This window comes from Heterocephalus glaber, unplaced genomic scaffold, assembly GCF_053883595.1.
Source record: "Heterocephalus glaber isolate CG9 unplaced genomic scaffold, H.glaber_assembly_v1.0 deba00001733, whole genome shotgun sequence".
In the NCBI taxonomy this organism is placed as follows: domain Eukaryota; kingdom Metazoa; phylum Chordata; class Mammalia; order Rodentia; family Bathyergidae; genus Heterocephalus; species Heterocephalus glaber.
Genome location: NW_028258444.1, coordinates 12,393,705 through 12,415,401, shown reverse-complemented (window position 1 = coordinate 12,415,401; position 21,697 = coordinate 12,393,705). Strand labels below are relative to the sequence as shown.

The following is a 21,697-nucleotide window of genomic DNA, read 5'->3' as shown; positions in this document are numbered from 1 at the left end:
CCATCAACTGGAGACTGGATAAAGAAAATGTGGTTTTTTAATGAAATGGAGTGCTACTCAGCCATAAAAAATGAGAAATTAGAGACATTTATAGCTAAGTGGATGCACATTGAAGCAATACTCTTAAGTGAAATAAAAAAGACACACATGTGTAAATACCGAATAGTTTCTGTGGTGTGAGAAACTGAAAGTGTAAATAAGGACGAAATATATAATAGGTAATGTGAAGTAGGAAGAAAAGGGGCAAAGGGGAAGGAAGTGGGAGGGCTAGGGGAAAGGATAGAAGGGAATGGGATTAATATGAGAAAATGGAAAAATAGGAACAAAATCTTTGTAAATAGGGAGGAATGGAGGGGTTGAAGGGAGGGCTGGGCAAGGGTGTAAAATAAGAACCAAGAGAGACTATGTAAAGGTGCAAATTTCCAATGATGAATGTCATTATATTGTATACCTAAAATGTACCAATGATTAGAATGAATAATCAATAAGACAAAATAGGAAGAAAAGGTCCAAATGTGTAAGGGTAGTGGGAGGGGCAGGGGAAAGGAAAGAAGGGAAAGGAAAAATGATGAAAAGTCGAAAAAATGGAAATAGTGTTTGTAAATAGGGAAGGGTGGAGGGCGTGAAGGAAGGGCTAGGAATGGGGAAAAATGAAGAACCAAGATGCATTAGGTAAAGGTACAATTCCCAATGAGAAATGTAATTGTGTTGTATACCTACAATGTACCAATAAAAGAATTTAATACAAAAAAAAGAAATCAGATTCCTTTTTAATAAATGTGCATATATAGGTCTGTATTTATATCTATCTATGCCTATATCTATATCTGTATAGATATCATCCAACTCTCCACACATGGGCTACAGATATCATGAAACAACAAAGGTCAGGACATATAAACTTTGTTCTTCTCAAGTGTGGAGCTAATATAGACATTTCAGGAAGAGGTAATGGTTTCAACTGTACCTTAATTATTAAATATTTGTAGGGTTTAGCCTTTCAAAGTGGGAGATAAATTTTTGGTTTACTTGTCTCACCGCTTTAATGTAGTGATGGGAGTGTTGAGACCACTTTCCGTTTGACAAATATCCTTCCCTGTGTTTTCAAAAATTAGGATTATTTATTTATGTTGTACCAATATTTCCTGGGCTATCTTTATGTAGATTGCATTGTTAAATAACAGTGTAGGAAACAATGTAGATAATATTATTTTGTTATATTAAAATTATTATATTGTATTTCTATATATATTTATAACTATTTTAATAGTTTATAGTTATTTTAAATTTTTTTATTGGTACCTGTTTATAGTACATAATGATTCTATTCATTGTGGGGAGTTGGTACATGTACTTAACACATTTTAATTATTTTTACTTCCTCATTCCACACCCCCATCTCTTTCAGTAGAGTCCATTTAATTTTACTGCTGGCATGGTGTATATACCTTAATGAAGTTCCTTCCATTCCTTAGAGTCATTGTTTCTTGGCTAGTATGGCTCTATCTGTAGGCTATGAGTGCTGTCGCCATTATTGGCCGTAAGTCAGCATCAGAAACAGCCCCTGCTCACTGTAAGGTTTTGTGATTCTTCTTTCTTTTCATAAATTGACTAATGTTATACTTCTATTTATATAAACATTATTTATAAGTGAAACTCAATATTCTCATATTCAGATCCTTTCACACTATTTCTGCAGACTACAAAATTATGCCTTAATAATAATTATGCTGATATGAATCTCAGAGTATCCAATTTCCTTTTAACTTCCCTATAACCATCAATTTGAACTAACAGTGAAATGGTATGATCTTTGACCTCAGATGCAATTGTTATAGGACCCAAACTAATGATTTCAGCCATATGATTCAAAACAGTTGCTTTTTCTGCTCTGTGCACTGAGATACACACTTGCGTAATATTTTCCTGTATTTCGGCCCTTTCCTATTTCAGGATGGAACCAAAGTCTATGGTAGGTGTGGAGGGTTCTGTGGAAAGTGTGTTCCTCACATGACTACTGGTCTCCCAATTCAAGTAACATGACCATTTGGAAGAGGAAAGGATGCCCCAAAGAGAAAGGATTCTCTGGAATACGCAAATGACTGGTGCTCCGTTCTTTACTTCTCCCTCCCTGAGACTTCCATATCTAAAGGGTCTCAGCTTTCTTTTTAAGGTGCTTATTAGGAATTTAAATCACAGAAAACCATAAATATAAGCATAACTGATACATAATGAGGAACATTTTAAAAGAACATAATTTATGATAGGGGAATACAAGCATGTTTGAAGGATTATGCCAAGACAATGTCTCTGTCAACAGCTTAGACTGGACCACAATTATATTGTACCATTAAATGCACATGTAAATGTCTGCTCAGTATCCTATTATACAATGAAATGTTTATTCTATTTGATAAAATAGACTAAGTAAAAATTAGAAAAACTTTATTCAAAACTACTATAAACATTATTAAATCTGTCATGTGAATATGAAATCAATAGTTACATCAAAAAGTACATAGCCATTATACTTACTGATACAGTGTAGATACCTTGTTTAATTTTTCCTTTAATTTTAAGTGTGGATTATGGTGCTTCAACGAGAAAAAAAAAGTCCTGAAAATGTGGTACAAATTTTGTATTAAAAATTCACGCTTGCATTAAATACTAAATATAAAATTTTGTGGGTATTAGAAGGCATGATATACTATAATTTGATTTTTAAAAATCTACCTCCAATTTTATTGTACTTATAAGAGCAATATATTATTTTTATAATATTTATACAGTATTAAAACTTTATAACTATTATATATGTATATAGCTAGCCTTTTTAAAATATATTTTCTCAACATTATGTACTGTATTTTATTAACCAAACTGAAAAGTGAGAATTCTTGAAATTTTGAAGATTTTATTCTGGTAAACATAAATTTATATTTACATATATAAAGATTTTATTAGAAATATTCAAGTTATTTTATATTGGAGGTTCTCAAAGTCAGAACAAAGACATCAGTATAAAAATTAACTCTTCGGAGGGAAGTTCATAGATGTTAAGAGGTTTTTTCCCCATTGGCTAATTTAATTGTGTATTATTTAATACTATGATTTTAAAAGATAGGTTGACAAATAATATTTTTATCTATGGCTATTTGCTCTGAAAGCAAACAAACAGAATCTACTAATAGATTTTGCCAGTTAATAGTAGTATACTAGTTTTACCCACAGAGTGCCCCCCAACATTTGGTAGGGTTATATTGTATCATATAAGGTACTAAAGCAATTTTGTGCCAGTGTGGTTGAATAAACATTAGGGGATCTCTGTATCAGAAAAGAAGTATTTTGCACTATGTGCCTTAAACCAGTAACAAACATTAATATGAAGTGTGTAATATTTCCCAGAACTGTTTTCATTTGTGATTAAAATCTTATAATTTATAAACATTTAAGTAATAAATATATTTGTGTGATACATTAGCACTTTGCTTTCATTTTCCTTACATGTTTAAAAGGAATCCTTCACTACAAAGGTCTATGAGTCTAAAACCACTTCAGGAATTCCAAGAAGTTATTTAATTGTTGTAGTTGGTATGGAAACAGCTCTTGTTTGGTGGACACCCTTCTCATGACAAATGAAATATGGGTGGAAAGATTAACAAAAACTTGTAGTACCACTAAGGACTTGGTCAAGCCAACTCACATGACCGAGTCCTAAGCAATCAGTCAAAGAAAAATGTTTCCTTCTGTAGGGTGGGATAGAGGGGACACGTGGAGATAGATGAAATTGTACAATTCTCTCCCAAGGCAAAGAGCAGATCCTTGTAATACTACATCAATCCATCCTTAAGTTCCTTAGAAATTTAAATCACCATTGACAAGGTAAGAAAATTTTAGTTCATTCACAGTTTCACTGACACATAACTTGTTTTTCTTTATCTGATGGGATATAGCGTGATATTTCATTGTTTGAATTTTTAGGTTTTTGGGATTGCTAGAATGGATGGAGATTGTTTCCTATATATCAAATGGATATTTTTTCCTGATTGCTTGTTCATTGTCTTTGTCAATTTTTGTCTTAGGATTTTTTAACAGAAGGTTTTTTGGTTTGTTTTAGTCATGATCTGAATGAAAACAAGAAAAATCAAAATTCTTTGTTTGAGATTAGTATTATTTCTTTTTCCTTATAGCAGCTATTTTAAAATATTATTGCTTTACTCAAATATTTCTGCCTCCATTTTGCCCCAATTTCTTCATAGATAGCATTGTTTCTATTTTAGAGAAAGGAGGCCATTGGAAATTAATACCTTCAACTTCCTGAGTCTTTTGCCTCTCCTACCTCCTTCCCCACTGCCCCAATAGAGAAAAAGAAAGAAAGAAAAAAGAAAGCAAGCAAGAAAGAAAGATATCTAAGTAAAATAAAGCAGTCTTACGTGATTTAAAACATTTAAGAATCTTTTGTCGAAAGGCATGTTTTTATATTGTACCTTAAATTAGTTGCAAATACTAATGTGTAGTGTACTGTATAATAGTTTTCTATACTTGCTCAACATTGCAGATGAAGTACTTCTTGCATCTATTTTATCTTGTGTTTTCCTTCTTCTCTTTGAGGAGAAAAGATTTCCCTGTTCGTGTCCACAGCTAATCATTTAACGTCTTCTTTTGATTTCCTTCCTCTCTGAATTCTCCAGGACTTTTGCCCCTGTCCATAGATCGTTTTGTCTCCCTTTCATATCTCTTAGCACTTGCTTTCCCTCTTCCTTCAAAAGCCATGTTTGCCTCTCTGTCCAGTTTTAAAACAAAAAACTGTCTCATCCTCACCCCCTCTTAATAAATATTCTCTCTCCCTCCTCTCACTGTAAACTTTCAGGGAGAGTCAGTTGTTCTCACAGTCCATTCATCCTCACCTTTCATTCACACTTTGGACCATTATAACGTGGCTTAAACCTCCGTATCTCACCAATTCTGCTTCCATCAAAATCACAATAAACTCCTAATTGAAAAAAACAATTACATATTTTGAGTTCTCTTCCTCTTGATTTCTTATTAGCATTTGTGAAGGGAGGGAAATAATCCCATGAATACTAGGACTTATTTAATGGTCCAATATATGGCCTATCTTGGTACATCTACTTTAAAAGAATATTTTTCAATAACTGTATATAGTTGTCTAGTAAAGTAAATGACATCAAGTTAATTGTTACATTGTTCAAATGTTTTCTACGTATTTATTGATTTTTTTCTGGTTGCAATATTGATTGAGATAATTTTTCTAATTGTAGTATGAATTGCTATAGAATTGATAATTAATATTTTTCTAATTGTAGTATCAAATATTTTATAAGTATAGTAGAAATTTGTATATTGATTACTAATATTAGATCCTTCAACAGTAACTGTGGCTTTCTCTATTCCTCCTTTTTGTTTTGCTTTTTTCCCCCATGCATTTAGAAGCACTATTGTTAGATGAATACCTATTAATGATTTCTATATATTTTTGATGAATTGACCTTCTTGTCATTATGAAATGTTTCTATTTCTAACAATGTTTCTTGTTTTAAAATTTATATTGCCTAATATTAATATAATTATTCAAGCTTTTTCAGTTAATACTTACATGATACATCCTTTTCCATACTTTTATCTTTAACCAATATATGTCTTTACATATAAAAGTGTCTCTTTAAATAATATATGATTGTTCCAGTTTTTCATTTTAAAATCTAGTTCCACACTATTTTTCTTTTTTTTTTGTATTAAATTCTTTTATTGGTACATTGTAGGTATACAACACAATTACATTTCTCATTGGGAATTGTACCTTTACATAATGCATCTTGGTTCTCATTTTTTCACCATTCCTAGTTCTTCCTTCACCCCCTCCACCCTTCCCTATTTACAAAGACTTTATTTCCATTTTTTCCATTCCCTTCTTTCCTTTCCCCTGCCCCTCCAACTACCCATACCCATTTGGAACTTTTCTTCCTATTTTGCATTATCAATTATTCATTCTAATCATCGGTACATTTTAGGTATACAATATAATGACATTCATCATTGGAAATTTGCACCTTTACATAGTCTCTCTTGGTTCTTATTTTTCACCCTTGCCCAGCCCTCCCTTCAACCCCTCCAGTCCTCCCTATTTACAAAGATTTTGTTCCTATTTTTCCATGTTCTCATATTAATCCCATTCCCTTCTATCCTTTCCCCTAGCCCTCCCACTTCTTTCCCCTTTGCCCCTTTTCTTCCTGTTTCACATTACCTATTATACATTTAGTCCTTATTTACACTTTCAGTTTCTCACACCAGAGAAACTATTCGGTACTTACACATCACACTATTGTTCTTGAAGACTCAATTACTGATATGGTCAGATTTAAATCTACTTTCTTATTTATTGTATGGTGTTTGTCTCATACATTCTTTCTACTCTGTTTTTAATTTTCTGACTTCTTTTAAATTAATTGGTTATTTTTATTCAATTTTACAGTCTTTGCTATGTACGCTTGCTTATTTATTTATTTATTTATTTATTTATTTATTTATTTATGCTTGTGCTAGGGATTTCAGCATACATCCTTACCCTATCATAATCAACCTTAAATGTTACACATTTCAAAAACATTTCATATACATTTTTGTTTTGATTAAATGTATTTTAAAGAAGGTAATATAAAATTATACTTTATGTTTTTATACTTATCTATTGTTTTCTCCTCCTTTTGTTCTTTCCTGAAGATCTGAGTCTGAGTCCAGAAGATCTGAGAATTTCCTCCTTTGTATGAGCTTTGGGTTTGTCTTGCTCTTTTTTTCTAGGACCTTAAGATTCAGCATTAAATTGTTTATTTGAGCTCATTCTGTTTTCCTAGTGTGGGCATTCAGTGCTATGAATTTCTCTCATAGAACTGCTTTCATTGTGTCCCATAGATTCCTGTATGTTGTACTGGCATTATCATTTAATTGCAAAAGTTGTCTAATTTCTTCTTTAATTTCCTCTGTGACCCATTGGTTGTTCAGGAGGGTGTTATTCAATTTCTGTGTGTTTGTGGGAATTTTGAAGTTTCTTATGCTATTGATCTCCAGTTTAATTGCACTATGGTCTGATAATATACACGGGATAACTTCAATTCCTTTGCATTTACTTAAACATGTTTATGAACTAGTATGTAGTCTATTTTAGAGAATGACCCGTGTGCAGCTGAAAAGAATGTATATTCTGATTTTGTGGGGTGGAACACTCTGTAGACACCTATTAAGTCCATTTGTTCAAAAGCTTGGTTCAGCTCTAGTATTTTGTTGTTGATTTTGTTTTCTAGATGATCTGTCTATTTATGACAGTGGGGTATTGAGGTTCCCCACTACAATTGTATTAGTGCTTATTTGTTTTTTTATGTCCCTTAATATTTGTTTTATATACTTAGGGGCATTAGTATTTGTTGCATATATATTTATCATTGTCATCTCTTCCTTTTGGATTGTTCCCTTTACAAGGATGTAGTGACCTTCTTTGTCTCTAATTAGTTTTGGTTTGAAATTTACTTTGTAAATAAGATTACTGCCCCTGCTTTTTTTTCTGTGTTCCTGTTGCATGGAAAACTGTTTTCCATTCTTTTACTTTCAGTCTATGAATTTCTTTTTGAACTAGGTGCATTTCTTGTATACAGTATATTGTTGGATTTTGCTTCTTAATCCGTTCTGCTAGTCTGTTTCTTTTGACTGGTGAGTTGAGGCCATCAACATTGATGGTTATAACTGATATGTATTGACTTATCATTGTCATGTTATTTTCCTGTTGTTGGCTCTTTTTTATTTTTTTCCCCCTCTCCTTTTAATTTCTTGCCTTGCCTGATGGACTTGCTCTGTTGGGCCTCATGGAGTTGTGCTCTTCAATGTCTTTTTCTAGGATATTGTTTAGAATTGTTTGGAGTGCTGACTTCGTGTTCACGAAGTTTCTCAGGTCTTCTTTGTCATAGAAGTGTCTTATTTCCCCATCAATTTTGAAAGATAGTTTTGCAGGACACATCAGTCTACGTTGGAGGTTGTTTTCTTTTAGGGCTTGAAATACCTCACTTCAGGCTCTCCTGGACTTGAGGGTTTGTGTTGAAAACTCTGCTGTGATTCTGATGGGCTTTCCTTTGCTTGTGATTTGTTTCTTTTCTCTAACTGCCTGTAGTATTTTGTTCTTCTGTTGGGTTTCTGGGATCTTGATTATTATATATCTAGGTGTAGATTTTTTTATCATGTCTAGCTGGAGTCCTATATGCCTCACTTATCTGTATGTTAAATTCTTTTGCTCTGTTTGGGAAGTTTTCTGTCATTAATTCTGTGAACAATTTTTTTTTAATGTCATTTGTAATTTCTCCTGCTTTATGGGGACTCCTATCAGTCTTATATTATTCTTCTTTGTGTCATCTAGGAGCTGTTGGATTGATTTCTGATGTTCCCTTACTAGTTCTAAGAGATCTCTCTTTTCATGGTCACTGACTGCCATCCTGTCCTCTATATCTGATATTCTGTCTTCAGATTGGCTCAGTCTGTTGTGTGTTCTTTCAGTAGAATTTTTAATCTCCTGGATGTTTGTTTGAATCTGTTTCATGGATTCCATTTCTTTCCTATGTCATGATTTCCATTTCTTTCCTATGCTGGGCATTCATGACTTCCATCATGGTCCTGAACTCATCTATTTTTTTTTATCTGTTTCTGTTCGAGAGTCTCTAATCATTCTTTCATTCTGCTCACCATCTCTGTAGTTATCTGGGAAATTAATTCTGTTTTGAATTTTTCTAGAGCCTCATTCTCTTTTGTTACTTCCTGTGCTATCAGTTCAGGGTGTCCAGGTGGTTGATTATCAGACTTTTCCACCTTGTTTACTCCAGAGTTTGCCTTTGTTGAGCTGGAAGTCTGGGATTGTGCCTTACTTAAATGTCTTCTCATTTCTATTTTTGTTGTTGGTACTGTCCTTGGTTTAGTTCCTGGGTTGATACTTCAATATTACTTACTGTAGGTATCTTGTTGCTTATATTTAGAACCCTTATGGAATGATTGCTTCTCAGAGGTGTCTCCCAGATATAGCTGGTCTTAAGGTTTTGAGTTTCTAATGACCCTGGGGCAATCTCATTTTCATTATACCAGAAGGATAACTGATTAGATCAATCACAACACCTAGGCCCAGTGATACAATCAGCAGTAACAATAGTATAAAGTACAGCTTAGAAAATGACAATTTGTGGTAGTTATTAATCTAACACCTTTAACTGTGTGAATTAAATCAAAATCAAGGACGAGCCCAAAATATGTTTATAGTGAATAGCAACTTTACCCTTCAGGATGGGGGCTTAGAAGAAGTTGGGGAGGGAGGGATAGATAGAAGGATAGGGAAAGGCTAGAAATGAGGCCAGAGGACACAGGAAGATCATGCAAACTCTAGGGAACTGTTGAAGACAAGAGGAAAAGACAGAATGAAAGAACAAAGGCAAGAACAGAACAACCTATCAGCAATAGGGAAGCTAGAAACCATATTCACTTTTCTTTGAAACTAATGACAATCAGGAGAAGGAAAAAGAAAGAAAAGAAAAAGAAAGAAGAAATATGAATTAGGGCAGGAACAGGAACAAAAAGGGAGAGGAAGAACAATGTGGGAGAATGAGAGAGTGAGAGAAAGAGAGAAAAGAAAAAAGAGAAAGGAGAAAAAAATTGAAAAGAATAGAAAATAATAACTAATAATTAAAAATAAGAGAAAAAAATTTTGAAAATAAAAATGAAGGGCCTCCTTCAGGGTATGTCTCTGCTGTCACCATAGACACCATGGGCAGCAGCGTGCAGATCTAAGTCAATTTGTCTCAGCAAGCCAGCAGCAGACCCCTGAGATTCAGGCAGATTTCTGGCTACAAGGCCCAAGTTGAGCTCCCTGACCTCCTGCAGGGTTGAACTCTGCAAGGTTCTACTGAAGGTTCCAGCTGCCCTTCCTCTGAAGATAATCCAGGTTCCAATGGGAGATGGTGATCCCTCCAGCTTACCAACTACGGTGGTCTGGTGTGCCTTTATTGCAGAGATTCTCTTCACTTTTCCAGTGGGCTTTAATTTTCATCAAGGAGCCTGAGAGAGGCCCTCTTTCTGTTGTTCACTTCTGCTCTATCTTCTGGAGCTCAGGACAATGGCCTTTATGACCCCCTGTGCCTCTGGGCTGTGGATCCAGGTACAGGTGCAACCAGGAGGCTCTGTTCCTCACTGATGTGCCCCTGGCTGGGAGGCTCACAAGCTAAATTTAATGAATATTTTTTTAAAAAGAATATATCTTGGCTATCAAGTGTACCTATCAGTCCACACTTGCTGTTGCAAAAACTTTTAATTTTTTAAAATAGCCATTTTCAAACGTAGAAGTCTCACCATTACTTGCCAAAATGTAATTTTATTAAATACATATAAGATCCAATTATGTGGTACTTTGGTCCCTTAATTTTTTAAAGATAACATGATTGATTACCTTTATTTTATCCATGACTTTTTTTCCAGTAATGACTGATTTTCTATATTTGAAACTTGAAAATATACAACTGACAACAGTGGCATCTTCTGGCCACTCATAACTGTTTTTCTATATAGCAAAGAAAAAATTCCAGATGTATTTTCTTCTGCATTGTCCTGGAGAGCTCGTGACACAACTGCTTGCAATACACCAGACAAGGTCTCTTCCTGGCATCCTTACCCCCTTTTAACATGGATCACTCTTTCTATGTCCATTGTACATACATATATATCTTTGTATTTTTTACCCCTTCAATCTGAGGAAATCCTCTTTGAATATCAGAACAAATAAAGAAATTGTTTTTTATGTAATATGTATATACATGTTATATATATATTTTTTTTTTCAGTACTGAGAATTGAACTATGTATCACCAACCTACATGCACAGCCCTTTTTATTTCCTATCTGAGGCATGCCCTAAGTTGTCCAGGCTGATCTTGAACTTGCAATCCTCCTGGCTGAGCCTCCTAAGTAGCTGGTATTACAAGTGTGCACCACCACACCCAGCACATAGAATGAATCCTATTTCAAGAATCTTCATTCTGTAAAGTTCAGGAGACAGACTAGACCAGACTGTAATAGAATGGCTAGGACAAATCAACAACTTTTAAAAAATTTTTCTGCTCAGTTATAAAAGCAGAGATTTAAAATAAGCAACTCCTAAGGTACTTTTCTTCTGTGAAAGTATATCTGAATGATTTGTGTCTGATGCATTAGTTTACAGTTAGTGTTTGTTACATGGATACAGTTAATATTTAATGTGAATGAGCAAAGAGTCCTAGGGAGGGATAGATCATTAATCCACTCTTTCTACTTTAGTTATACAGAAAAATGTTCAATTCACATATATCAAAACAAGTATATGCTCCTTTCATTGTTTTATATCCAGTAGCTCATACTTTAAAAAACCTGAATTTTGATGAGTTCTGCTAGTATCCAGCTGTGTGGCCTCATAGCAAAAATCTTCACTTGAACCTCAATATTCTCAATTGCAAAACGAATAGAAGAAAAATTGCTGTGCTTTCTTTCCTAACATAAGAAGTTATGAGATTAAATGAGGTATTGCTTGTGAAAATGTTTCAAATTGTTGAAAATGCCAAATTAGCTACATCCCCTCATTTTAAATATAGAAAACTGCTTTGAAAGCATTCTAGTGACTAGAAAGGGATCAAGACTTCCATTCCACTACTTATATATGCTCTGCAATCTTGGAGAAATAACTTCACCTTTTCGAGTTTCATATTTTTCTACTACAAAATTGGAATGTTTATAAAATCTGTTTCATTTTTTGCTTCAAATATTAATATGTAAAATGTTGGCACAAAGTCAGACACATGATAAATTTTCATAAATATTTGTTCTCACTGCTGTTATCCTTATTACCTATAGAATCATGGATAATAGTTTTGTGAACTGATCATAAAGCATGCAAACATTTCATGTATGTGTGGTGGAGGTAGAGCGAATCCTTGAGCCTTCTGAAGCTCTCCTTGACTCTGCTAGACACTGCAGCCATGCTATGACCTGATCTGAATTAGGTATCACCCCTCACCATGAGAAGAATTACCCACAACCCACTTGGTGAATTAGGTCTCATTATTGGTATTATTTAGGGTTTACTATTTCTGTCTTTGCTGACCCCACCTCAGATCTTCCTCCTAAGTCTGCTCTTTCCTTTTGTGTGATTTTTCTTGTTTCAGTGTGCAGTATTAATGTCATAGGGTAATCTATCATAACACCATCTTGGAAGGGAATGTTGGGTGCATTCTAAAAGATGTCATCAAATGCATAATCCAGATGGTTGAAAAGGTGTTCTCAATGTGACATGTCTATTACAGTGCCAGCCAAGCCAGAGTGTGGCCCATTCCATTCGCAGTAACACAAAGATTCTCTTTAGAGGGGGGCTCTTCTACTCTATGATTCAATGTTGATTTTCACTTTTGGTTGTGTCTTTCCATCATTGCATAAAAGCAGACTTCTGAAGAAACTCTGTTTTGCTTTGACTAAATTAAAAAATGTAATAATGATTTCTTTATGTCTGTGCTAGAAATGGTAGATAGATATCAATATCAGAAAGTGTGCCAGTACTCTAACATTTGGCACCTAGGGTGGGCATTAATCATTCCAGACATTTCCTACTGATCAGTCTGGTTGTTTCCTCAAAACTCTTAGTATAGCTCCCCAGGTAGCCACTTTCAATATGTCACATTTGGCACATGATAGGGTATCTATCTGCTTTCTCTGAATAAGGTCTACATAACTAGAAAAAAATCAAGTTTCCTACTCCTGGGCACCAGATCACTCAACCTATAAGTAAGATTAAGTTACTGAATACCCCATCTGGGGACTTTTTAAAACCTTATAACAAAGGAAAAAGAACTACATTGCAAATGATTGTAAGACTTACCCAACATGTACAGGCAGAAGCTTGAGGCAGCATTCAAAGGGGGCTGGCTTGATTAGAATTATATAACTGTTAATAGAACATGTGATCCCCAGAGTAAAATACAAGGGAAGTCAATAAGGCTACAGCACAGCTTGCATCAGCACAAGACATTCAAAGAAGTCAAGCACTATCAGCCCTTTCCAAGTTTGGGGATCTGTGCCAGTTTTCAGACTCAACACTCTTTGAAGGTGCAGTTGGGTCTCGACCCCAGTGAGTTTATACAGCAAGAACTCCTTTATTCCTGCCCCAAAAGACCTATGGACTTTTACTCAGAAGCAGTACACTAGAGAAAAAGAAATGTCTAGCATTTAGGTGACCATTGGATGCAAGATTGAACTAATACTATTATTTAGAGACTGGTCCAAATAATAAATAGAATTATGGCTAAGTTTTGACTTCCAGTGGATCCAATATGTCCACAGTTCTACCTGGTGATAGTTGCCCATCTCTGGATGTGTAACTGGGATTGAAACACTTGGCAGTTGGTGTAGCTTCCACTTTCAGTCCTTGGTCTGTGCAGAAGGATTTGTCATAGTGGGGAGGGGGGATTACTAACTTTGCTCTTTCCAGTCTAGAAGCATTATTACATTCAAGTGATTCTAAAAAGGCCAAGGTGGTGGTCCCCATTTTAGCCCCATTTAATTCATTAATCTGTCCTTTGAAAAAACTGAATGGATCCTAAGAGATGACTGTAGACTCTCATAAAGTCAATCAAATTGAGTTTATGCAGACTTGGGACCAAATATAGTATCTTTGCTAGAGGAGATTAATATGGCCTAGGAGACATGGTCTATAGCCACTAATGTACAAAACATGTTCTTTTCTATCCCAGTAAGGAAAAAGGATTACAAACAATTCACAATCACATGGATTGGACAAAAATTACATGTATGATTTCACCTCAGGTTGTATAAACTTTATTACCTTCTTCTTTGTTGTGATCCAAGGAATATGGATAATCTGGTCATTTCATTCATCATGTTGATCTGTGACATCAATGTACATATGTAGAGCGGGGAGGATGAGCAAGAGGTGACTGGCACACAGGAGTTCTTGTTAGTATACATGTACCCAACAGAGCTGAGAAGACAGTGTAGAACACCGGGGGAGTGACACAAATATATTATTTTAGGGTTCCACTGATCAGCAGTATATTGGAACATCCCATCCTGATAAAAAATCAAAGCACTGCATCTTACAAGCACTGTGCTCCTACCACAAGAAAGGAGCACAATATCTAGTGGACTGACTATTTTACAAGTAAGAATATAGCTTTGGCCCTAATTAGGGGTATCTGACAGTCCAAAAGTTCTGTAAGTTGGGTCTAGGACAGCAAGGGGGGCTTTTCAGCTCATCCAGGCTTCGGTGCAAACAGCCCTGCCACTTCGCCTGTGGAACCCAACACACCCTATGATGTTGGGAGAATCAGTGGTGGAAAAGATGCATGTGAAATTTGTGACAAGACTTAATGGAAGAATCACAACGTAAGTTCCTGCAGTTCTGAAGCAAGGGCATGACACATGCAAAGACTTATATGTGTTTCAAAACAACTCTTCTTCTGAAGGCCATTTTACTTTGCTGCTCAAAATTAGTTTAAAGACCACTTCATTTTAATACCAAAATGTGCATAAAATAAAATAAGGGAATAAAAACATAAATAAGTACATGAAAGCAGTACTGGCCCAGACCATGCTCAAATACTGGTGAGTTGGTGCCCCACTGACGTTATGAGTCACCGTCAGTAGAGGATGCTGTTGTATCTTTTATAAAATGTTCTTCCAAAGAAAGCTTTCAAGGTCTGTGGCCTATAACAAGGGCAGGAAAAGGAAATGAAAATGAATAGCAGGGATGGGGACTTCCTGCTGGGCAAAACAAGGACTGAAAAAGCCCAGAAAACACAAGATTATAAGAAGATGGAGGCTGTGATGCCAAAACTGTCTGGAGAATAATACTCAAGGGTGATTTTTAAAGACAAAAAACCTATATAACTGAGGTATTTATATACTGTTATCTCCTCCAATATGTGATTTAGTTAATGTAAGAGCTGACCATTCCTGGATTTCTGGAAGCTTGATCTTCATTAAACAAAGTTGCTCTAATATAGCATATGGGTTAGGAAAATTCTGGATTTATTCCAATGCTTTTTTTTTCTCTGTCAACATTTAATATATTTTCCAGTTGCCTTACATTTTACTTTTATAATTTTTAATCATACATAAATTAAAATTCTCATGTTTTTGATTTTGTCTTTTTCTTTGTTATACCTTCTTTTGCTTCTAAACTGAATTAATATTTCCCCAATAAAACCGATACACATTTTCTGACAGTATCTTTATAACTAAATTTTAATAAAATTTTGGAAAAATTTTTAGAATGTGTTTTAGAATGACTACTTTGTCATCCACTCAATTCTTTTATGTAGTTGAAGCTTCTTCTGATTTCCTTTGCTATCCTACTGAATAGTTTCCATTACTTACATTTTTTTGCCCATTAAAATATTGTTGCTTTAGAATATGTATTTGGCTAGAGTATTTCACAGGGAACTGGTTGTTTTTCAGAATATATGTTTTTCATGTTTCAAAATATTATTGGAAGATTCACTGAAACTGAATTAAATCTTATTGCTTTTTGACATTCTGGTAAACTCAAGTGTATGTACAAAGATTCGTGCCACTCTCCTACTGGCTTAGTTTGTATAGTTCTTTCATTTGTATGCATGTTTACAAAACAATAATAATACATAACATAAAATAAATCATCAACCCAAACATTTGAATAGGGCTGGGAAGCACTGTTATGTGCTCATAGGGTTACAAGAGCAGGAGCAACCAACTGTGGTTGAATTCCAGGCTGAAGCTGAAGTCAGCAATGTCAGGTCAAACATCCTACGCCATTAATCTGAGCCCCAATTCTTTTCCTTGTAAATTATTTACAGCAGTGGCTCCCATATAGACAGCCTTCAATCCTGTTGGCCATTCCACATTGTTTCCCTCATCTTTTGCAATTTTCACAACAAATTTATGATGTGGATGCACAAATCATTTTTGGATTTCAACCCAGCTTTTTCTGAAGTAAAGAGCCACACTCTTCTTTGTAACCTACACCTGTGTTTCTGATGTCATCATTCATGAACATGAAGAGCACTCTTGGATCCTGGTGACATGCAGCTGCATGTCCACAGGGTTAGCAGAGAGACTGTCTGTGGGACTGCCCTATGCTAAATTTCTGTCTTTCAGACCTTGGGCCAGCATCATGTCCTGGGAGCTAAGTTGAGGTAAGACTTTTGGCCTCAGATCCAGTAAATAACAATCTAGTTCTTAACAAGATCCCTGGAAGATGAATTTCTTTGTTAGACTTTAAACTGCACTTAACAAGGGGTATGTAAACTTTTTCTCTAAGTATTTAGGTAGCAGATATTTTAGGCTTTGCAATCTCTGTTCCTTTGCACGTAAGTCTTAGAAGCACCAGATTTAACTCATCCTTTCTTCCTTCATAAGGCAGGGTGGTGTCTGATGAATTAAGGTCTCACTAGGCCTTAGGCAGTGCCTCATAGGGTCTTATTTTACCTTGGAAAGCTCCATAGGCTTCAAAGTGTCTGAAAAGAAGGTGTCTTCTAGTGAAAAAAGACCTCTGTGTGTGTATTATGCTTTGTTTTTAGATGTTCCCCCAAAGCCTTATGTAAATAAGGTGGGACCTTTTCTTGGAGATGGCTGGACCTAGAATGTGTGATGCTAGAATTGATTCATGGTGCAATGCTAGGCTCAAGGGAACTAGGATTAAGGGTGTGGGTGCTACCTGCCCTAAGCAGTCTGGTTAAGATAAAGGAAGATGCTGTTAAGATCCCTGTTGTTTTTGTTGTCTCCAGTCTGCCATGAACTACTGCCTGTCTGCCATGCCACCCTCCTTTGAGCCAGCTTATTATGGATTTAAACCTCTACAAACTGTGAGTTAAATATACCCTTTCCCATTTAACTTTGGGTGTTGGGTCTTTTGTCTCAGCAAGGACAGAAAAGTAACTAAAACAGTGTGTGAAATGAAATTAAACTGAGTGAAAATATCTGACTCCACATAAATATGAGCCACTCATTGGCAATTCTGAAGGACACCACAATATACTAAAACAAGAACCTCGATGTCAGTGTTCATAAGAACAGTGAGGGACTCTGAGCAGACTGCAGTTGCTATGAGCACAGGATCTGCCTGCAAGCTTGGGAGAGACCTGGGAGTCCTCAGAGGCTTCTTTTGCAGGCTTTAGTAAAGCAAGGGTGCCAGAGACAGCTGGGACAGCCCTGGACCAGGCAGTGTAGCAGAAACTAGACTTGGCACTTAAGCCAGAAGAGCTCCAATGAAGTCGCAAGAAGAAAAAAACCGTGGAATTTCAAATGTTTTTTTTAATTTGAGTAGCTGAATCAGATTTCTTCAAGAGTACAAAATGTCTGGATATATCCACTAGAGGTCATGCTTGAGTCTATACTAAGACCAAATTACTGTCAGAGCAATAGTTCTTAAACATTTTACTTTCAAGATCTCTTAAAACATAAACATTTAGGAAGACCACAAAGAGTTTTGGTTTAAGGTTGTCACATCTACTGATATATAGTGCATTAAAAATAAAAGCTGAGAACTTCTAAAATATTTATTTATTTTGAATACTTACAATAAATCATTACCTGTTAATATATTTTTGTGAAAATAACCATATTTTCCAAAAAAAAAGCATGGCTATTGAGAACATCTGTTGTTTAAAATCTTCTTACTGCCTGGCTTTAAACACCTGGATTCTTACATCTGCCCTGCATTCAGTGTGGTGCAGTGGCATGTATCCTGTAAGATTCCACTGCAAACTGTGAGACTATGAAAGTAGCAACAACTGTTATGTGATCTCTTGGATTCCATAAAGAATCTCATGCAGGACCCCAGTGTTTCTTGTGCCACATCTTGAAAACCATGGTTTAGAATTATGATCAAGCTAGGATTTCAGAGCAGAGGGAATAAAAATCAAAATTGATTATTTGGACATTTTCACACCTTCACAATCTGTCTCTAAATATCCTTTCTAGTATTTATCTTCATTTCTCTTCTACCTAAAATGTGAAATTAGGTTGCTGTATCAAACTACAAAATTCTCAATTGTAAACTTTTAAATTTGAAATTTTGTGTTCAGAATACTTTTACTAAAATGTTTGAATCATTTCAGCTCTTTTTCCATGGTTGAACTACAAGAAAAGAACAAGATCTATTATGCATGAATTACCAAAGTTGAACGAAGAAGACCTAAAAATTCTAAACAACCCAATATCAATCAATGAAATTGAAAATGTAATTAAACACTTACCAACTAAGAAAATCCCAGGTCCTGATGGCTTCAATGCTGAATTCTACAAGATGTTTAGAGAGGAACTACTGCCACTACTGTTTAAACTCTTCAATGAAATTGAAAGGGAAGCAAAACTCCCTTATTCATTCCTGGAAGCAAGCATCACCTTGATCCCCAAAGCAGAGAAAAACCCAACAGAAAAAGAGAGCTATAGGCCAATTTCATAATGAACATAGATGCAAAATTCCTTAATAAGATGCTGGCAAATAGAATGCAGAAGATCATCAAGAAGATCATACACCCTGATCAAGTGGGATTCATCCCAGGGATGCAGGGATGGTTCAACATACGCAAATCAATCAATGTAATAAACTATATCAATAGAGCCAAGGAAAAAAGCAATATGATCATCTCAAAGGATGCAGAAAAAGCATTTGACAAAATTCAACATGCATTTATGATTAAAACCCTACAAAAAATTGGAATAGATAGTCTCTATCTCAATCTGATAAAAGCCATCTATGAAAAACCAACAGCCAATATCATACTAAATGGTCAAAAACTGAAATCCTTCACACTTAAATCAGGAAAAAGACAAGGGTGTCCACTATCACCACTCTTGTTCATTATAGTTTTGGAAACATTAGCCATGGCAATCACACAAGAGAAAGAAATTAAAGGAATAAAGATAGGAAATGAAGATGTCAAAGTGTCATTATTTGCACATGACATGATTACTCTATATAGAAGACCCCAAGAATGCCATCAAAAGTCTTCTAGACTTAATAACCAAATTCAGTAGAGCAGCTGGATACAAGCTCAAAACATAAAAATCAATAGATTTCCTCTATACCAACAACAGACTCACTAAGAGAGAAATAGGGCAAATAATTCCTTTCACAATAGAATCCAAAAAACTGAAATACCTAGGAATCAACCTAAGGAAAGAAATCAAAGACCTCTGCTCTGAAAACTATAGCACTCTGAAAGGAGAGATTGAAGATGATATCAGAAAATGGACAGACATCCCCTGCTCCTGGGTAGGAAGGATCAACATAGTGAAAATGGCCATACTTCCAAAACTGCTATATAGATTCAATGCAATCTCAATTGAAATCTCAGCAGCATTCTTCATGAACCTTAAGAAAACAATCCAAACATTCATTTGGAACAAGAAGAGACCCAAAATAGCAAAAGCAATTCTAGGTAACAGAGACATGGCAGGGGGTATCACAGTCCCCAACTGGAAACTATATTACAAAGCTACTGTGACTAAAAACAGCACGGTACTGGCAAAGAAACAGACCTGAGGACCGGTGGAACAGATTAGAAGATGCAGAAACAACGCCAGACACACTTAGCAATCTCATTTTCAAAAAAGGAGCCAAACATCCTCACTGGAGGAAAGATAGCCTCTTTAATAAATGGTGCTGGAAAAATTGGGTTTCAACTTGCCAAAGATTAAAACTACACCTATATCTCTCACCATGCACTCAACTAAAATCAAAATGGATTAAAGATCTAAATATTAAAATAGAAATGCTGAACCAGCTCGCACAGAGGTTAGGTGGAACTCTTGAAGTCATTGGTGTAGGAAAAGATTTTATGAACAACACTTCAGTTGCCCGTGAACTAGCAAAGACAATCAACAAGTGGGATCTCTTCTTATTAAAAAGCTTCTGCCCAGCAAGAGAAACCAGCAACAGTATGAAGAGACAACCCACAAGGTGGGAAAAAATCTTCACCTGCTGTCGCTCAGACAAAGGCTTACTATCTCGAATCTATAAAGAACTTAAAAAAAATCAGATCTCCCAAATTTAAAGACCCAATCCAAAAATGGGCATCTGAAATGAACAGACATTTCTCTGACAAAGAAGTAGAAATAGCCAATGAACATATGAAAAAATGCTCAACATCACTGGTCATTTCAGAGATGCAAATGAAAACAACGCTGAGATTCCACCTTACTCCAGAAAGAATGGCTGCTATCATGAAATCAACCAGTAACAAATACAGGTGGGACTGTGGGGAAAGAAGAACCTTGCTCCACCGCTGTTGGGAGTGTAGACTGTGGAAATCAGTATGGAGATACCTCAAAGAACTAGGACTGGAAGTCCCATTTGACCCAGCTATTCCCCTGCTGGGCATCTTCCCCAAAGAATTAAAAGAATCATACCACAGTGATATATGTGCACCCATGTTCATAACATCACAATTTGTAATAGCTAAAACCTGGAAGCAGCCCAAATGCCCATCAACTAGAGACTGGATAAAGAAAACGTTTTTGAAAATAAAATGGAGTACTCCTCAGCCATAAAAAATGAGAAATTAGAGACATTTATAGGTAAATGGATGCACATTGAGGCTACACTCTTAAGTGAAATAAATAGGACACACATGTGTAAATACTGAAAAGTTTCTCTAGTGTGAGAAACTGAAAGTGTTAATAAGGACTAGAAGGTATGATAGATAATGTGAAATAGGAAGAAAAGGGGCAAAGGGGAAGGGGAAGTGGGAGGGGTAGGGGAAAGGAAAGAAGGGAATGGAATTAATATGAGAAAATGAATAAATGGAAATAAATAAAGTCTTTGTAAATAGGGAGGGACGGAGGGGTTGGAGCGAGGGGAGGTGAAGGGGAAAAAATAAGAACCAAGAGAGATTATGTAAAGGTGCAAATTTCCAATGATGAATGTCATTATATTGTATCCCTAAAATATACCAATAAAATAATATTTTAAAAAAGAAGATCTATGACAAACTGTTCATTCAAACTAGCCAAACTTCCTAAAGTCCTATACTAATTTTCTATTAGAGTAGAGAAGTTTGACATTCATCAGGACTTAAAGCTCAGCTTCAAATCTTCAGTAAGGTAACATACGTTTTTGAAATTGCATTTCTTTATTGATTTTTAACAAAAGGATAATATTTATCTTGGAAAACATTGGTTTTTTTATTCAAATAATAAAACATGATTTGTGAGGCATTGTATATGAAGTATTTTATTTGCTCCGTATAACACATGTGTTATATAACACACACACACACACACACACACACACATATATATATGTGTGTGTGTGTTATACATTATAGTTTTTTCCTTCAGATGAGAATGCTGATTTTTAAGCAATTTTTTATTTAGACATAATTTATGTAAAATAAAGTGCATAGATTTTTAATGTTCAGTTAAGTGAGTATGGATAGATGTATACACAGTTACCAATATCCTAGTCAAAATAAAGGATATACAGAAACTTTGAGTTTAATTACAGGGAGTATCTGACATACTGTAGCTCTACTGACAACTGTTTGACTTTAGAATGGTGTGAAAGTAACCTGCATTCAGTAGAAACCCTTCCTTGAATTTTGGTTTTTTCCAAGGTTAGTGGTATCTAGTACCATAC

The 21,697-nt window shown here is 35.3% G+C and overlaps 1 protein-coding gene and 1 long non-coding RNA gene across 6 annotated transcripts in view; both read left to right on the top strand.

Annotated features, from left to right (window-relative positions):
* Nucleotides 1-3,480, top strand: part of Adamts20 (ADAM metallopeptidase with thrombospondin type 1 motif 20) — a 205,625-nt gene extending 202,145 nt beyond the window's left edge. For all 5 annotated transcript variants that reach the window (XM_021243106.2, XM_021243105.2, XM_087200196.1 and 2 more), the window contains one exon: nt 1,954-3,480. In XM_021243106.2, the coding sequence (XP_021098765.1) occupies nt 1,954-2,043 (90 nt within the window). In that variant the 3' untranslated portion in view covers nt 2,044-3,480. The remainder of the gene's footprint in view (nt 1-1,953) is intronic.
* Nucleotides 3,481-15,377: 11,897 nt separating this feature from the next.
* Nucleotides 15,378-21,304, top strand: LOC110345537 (uncharacterized). The gene is made up of 3 exons (XR_002388933.2): nt 15,378-16,250; nt 16,842-16,919; nt 18,174-21,304. It is a non-coding gene; the product is annotated as an uncharacterized LOC110345537 (long non-coding RNA).
* The last annotated feature ends 393 nt before the right edge of the window (nt 21,305-21,697 follow it).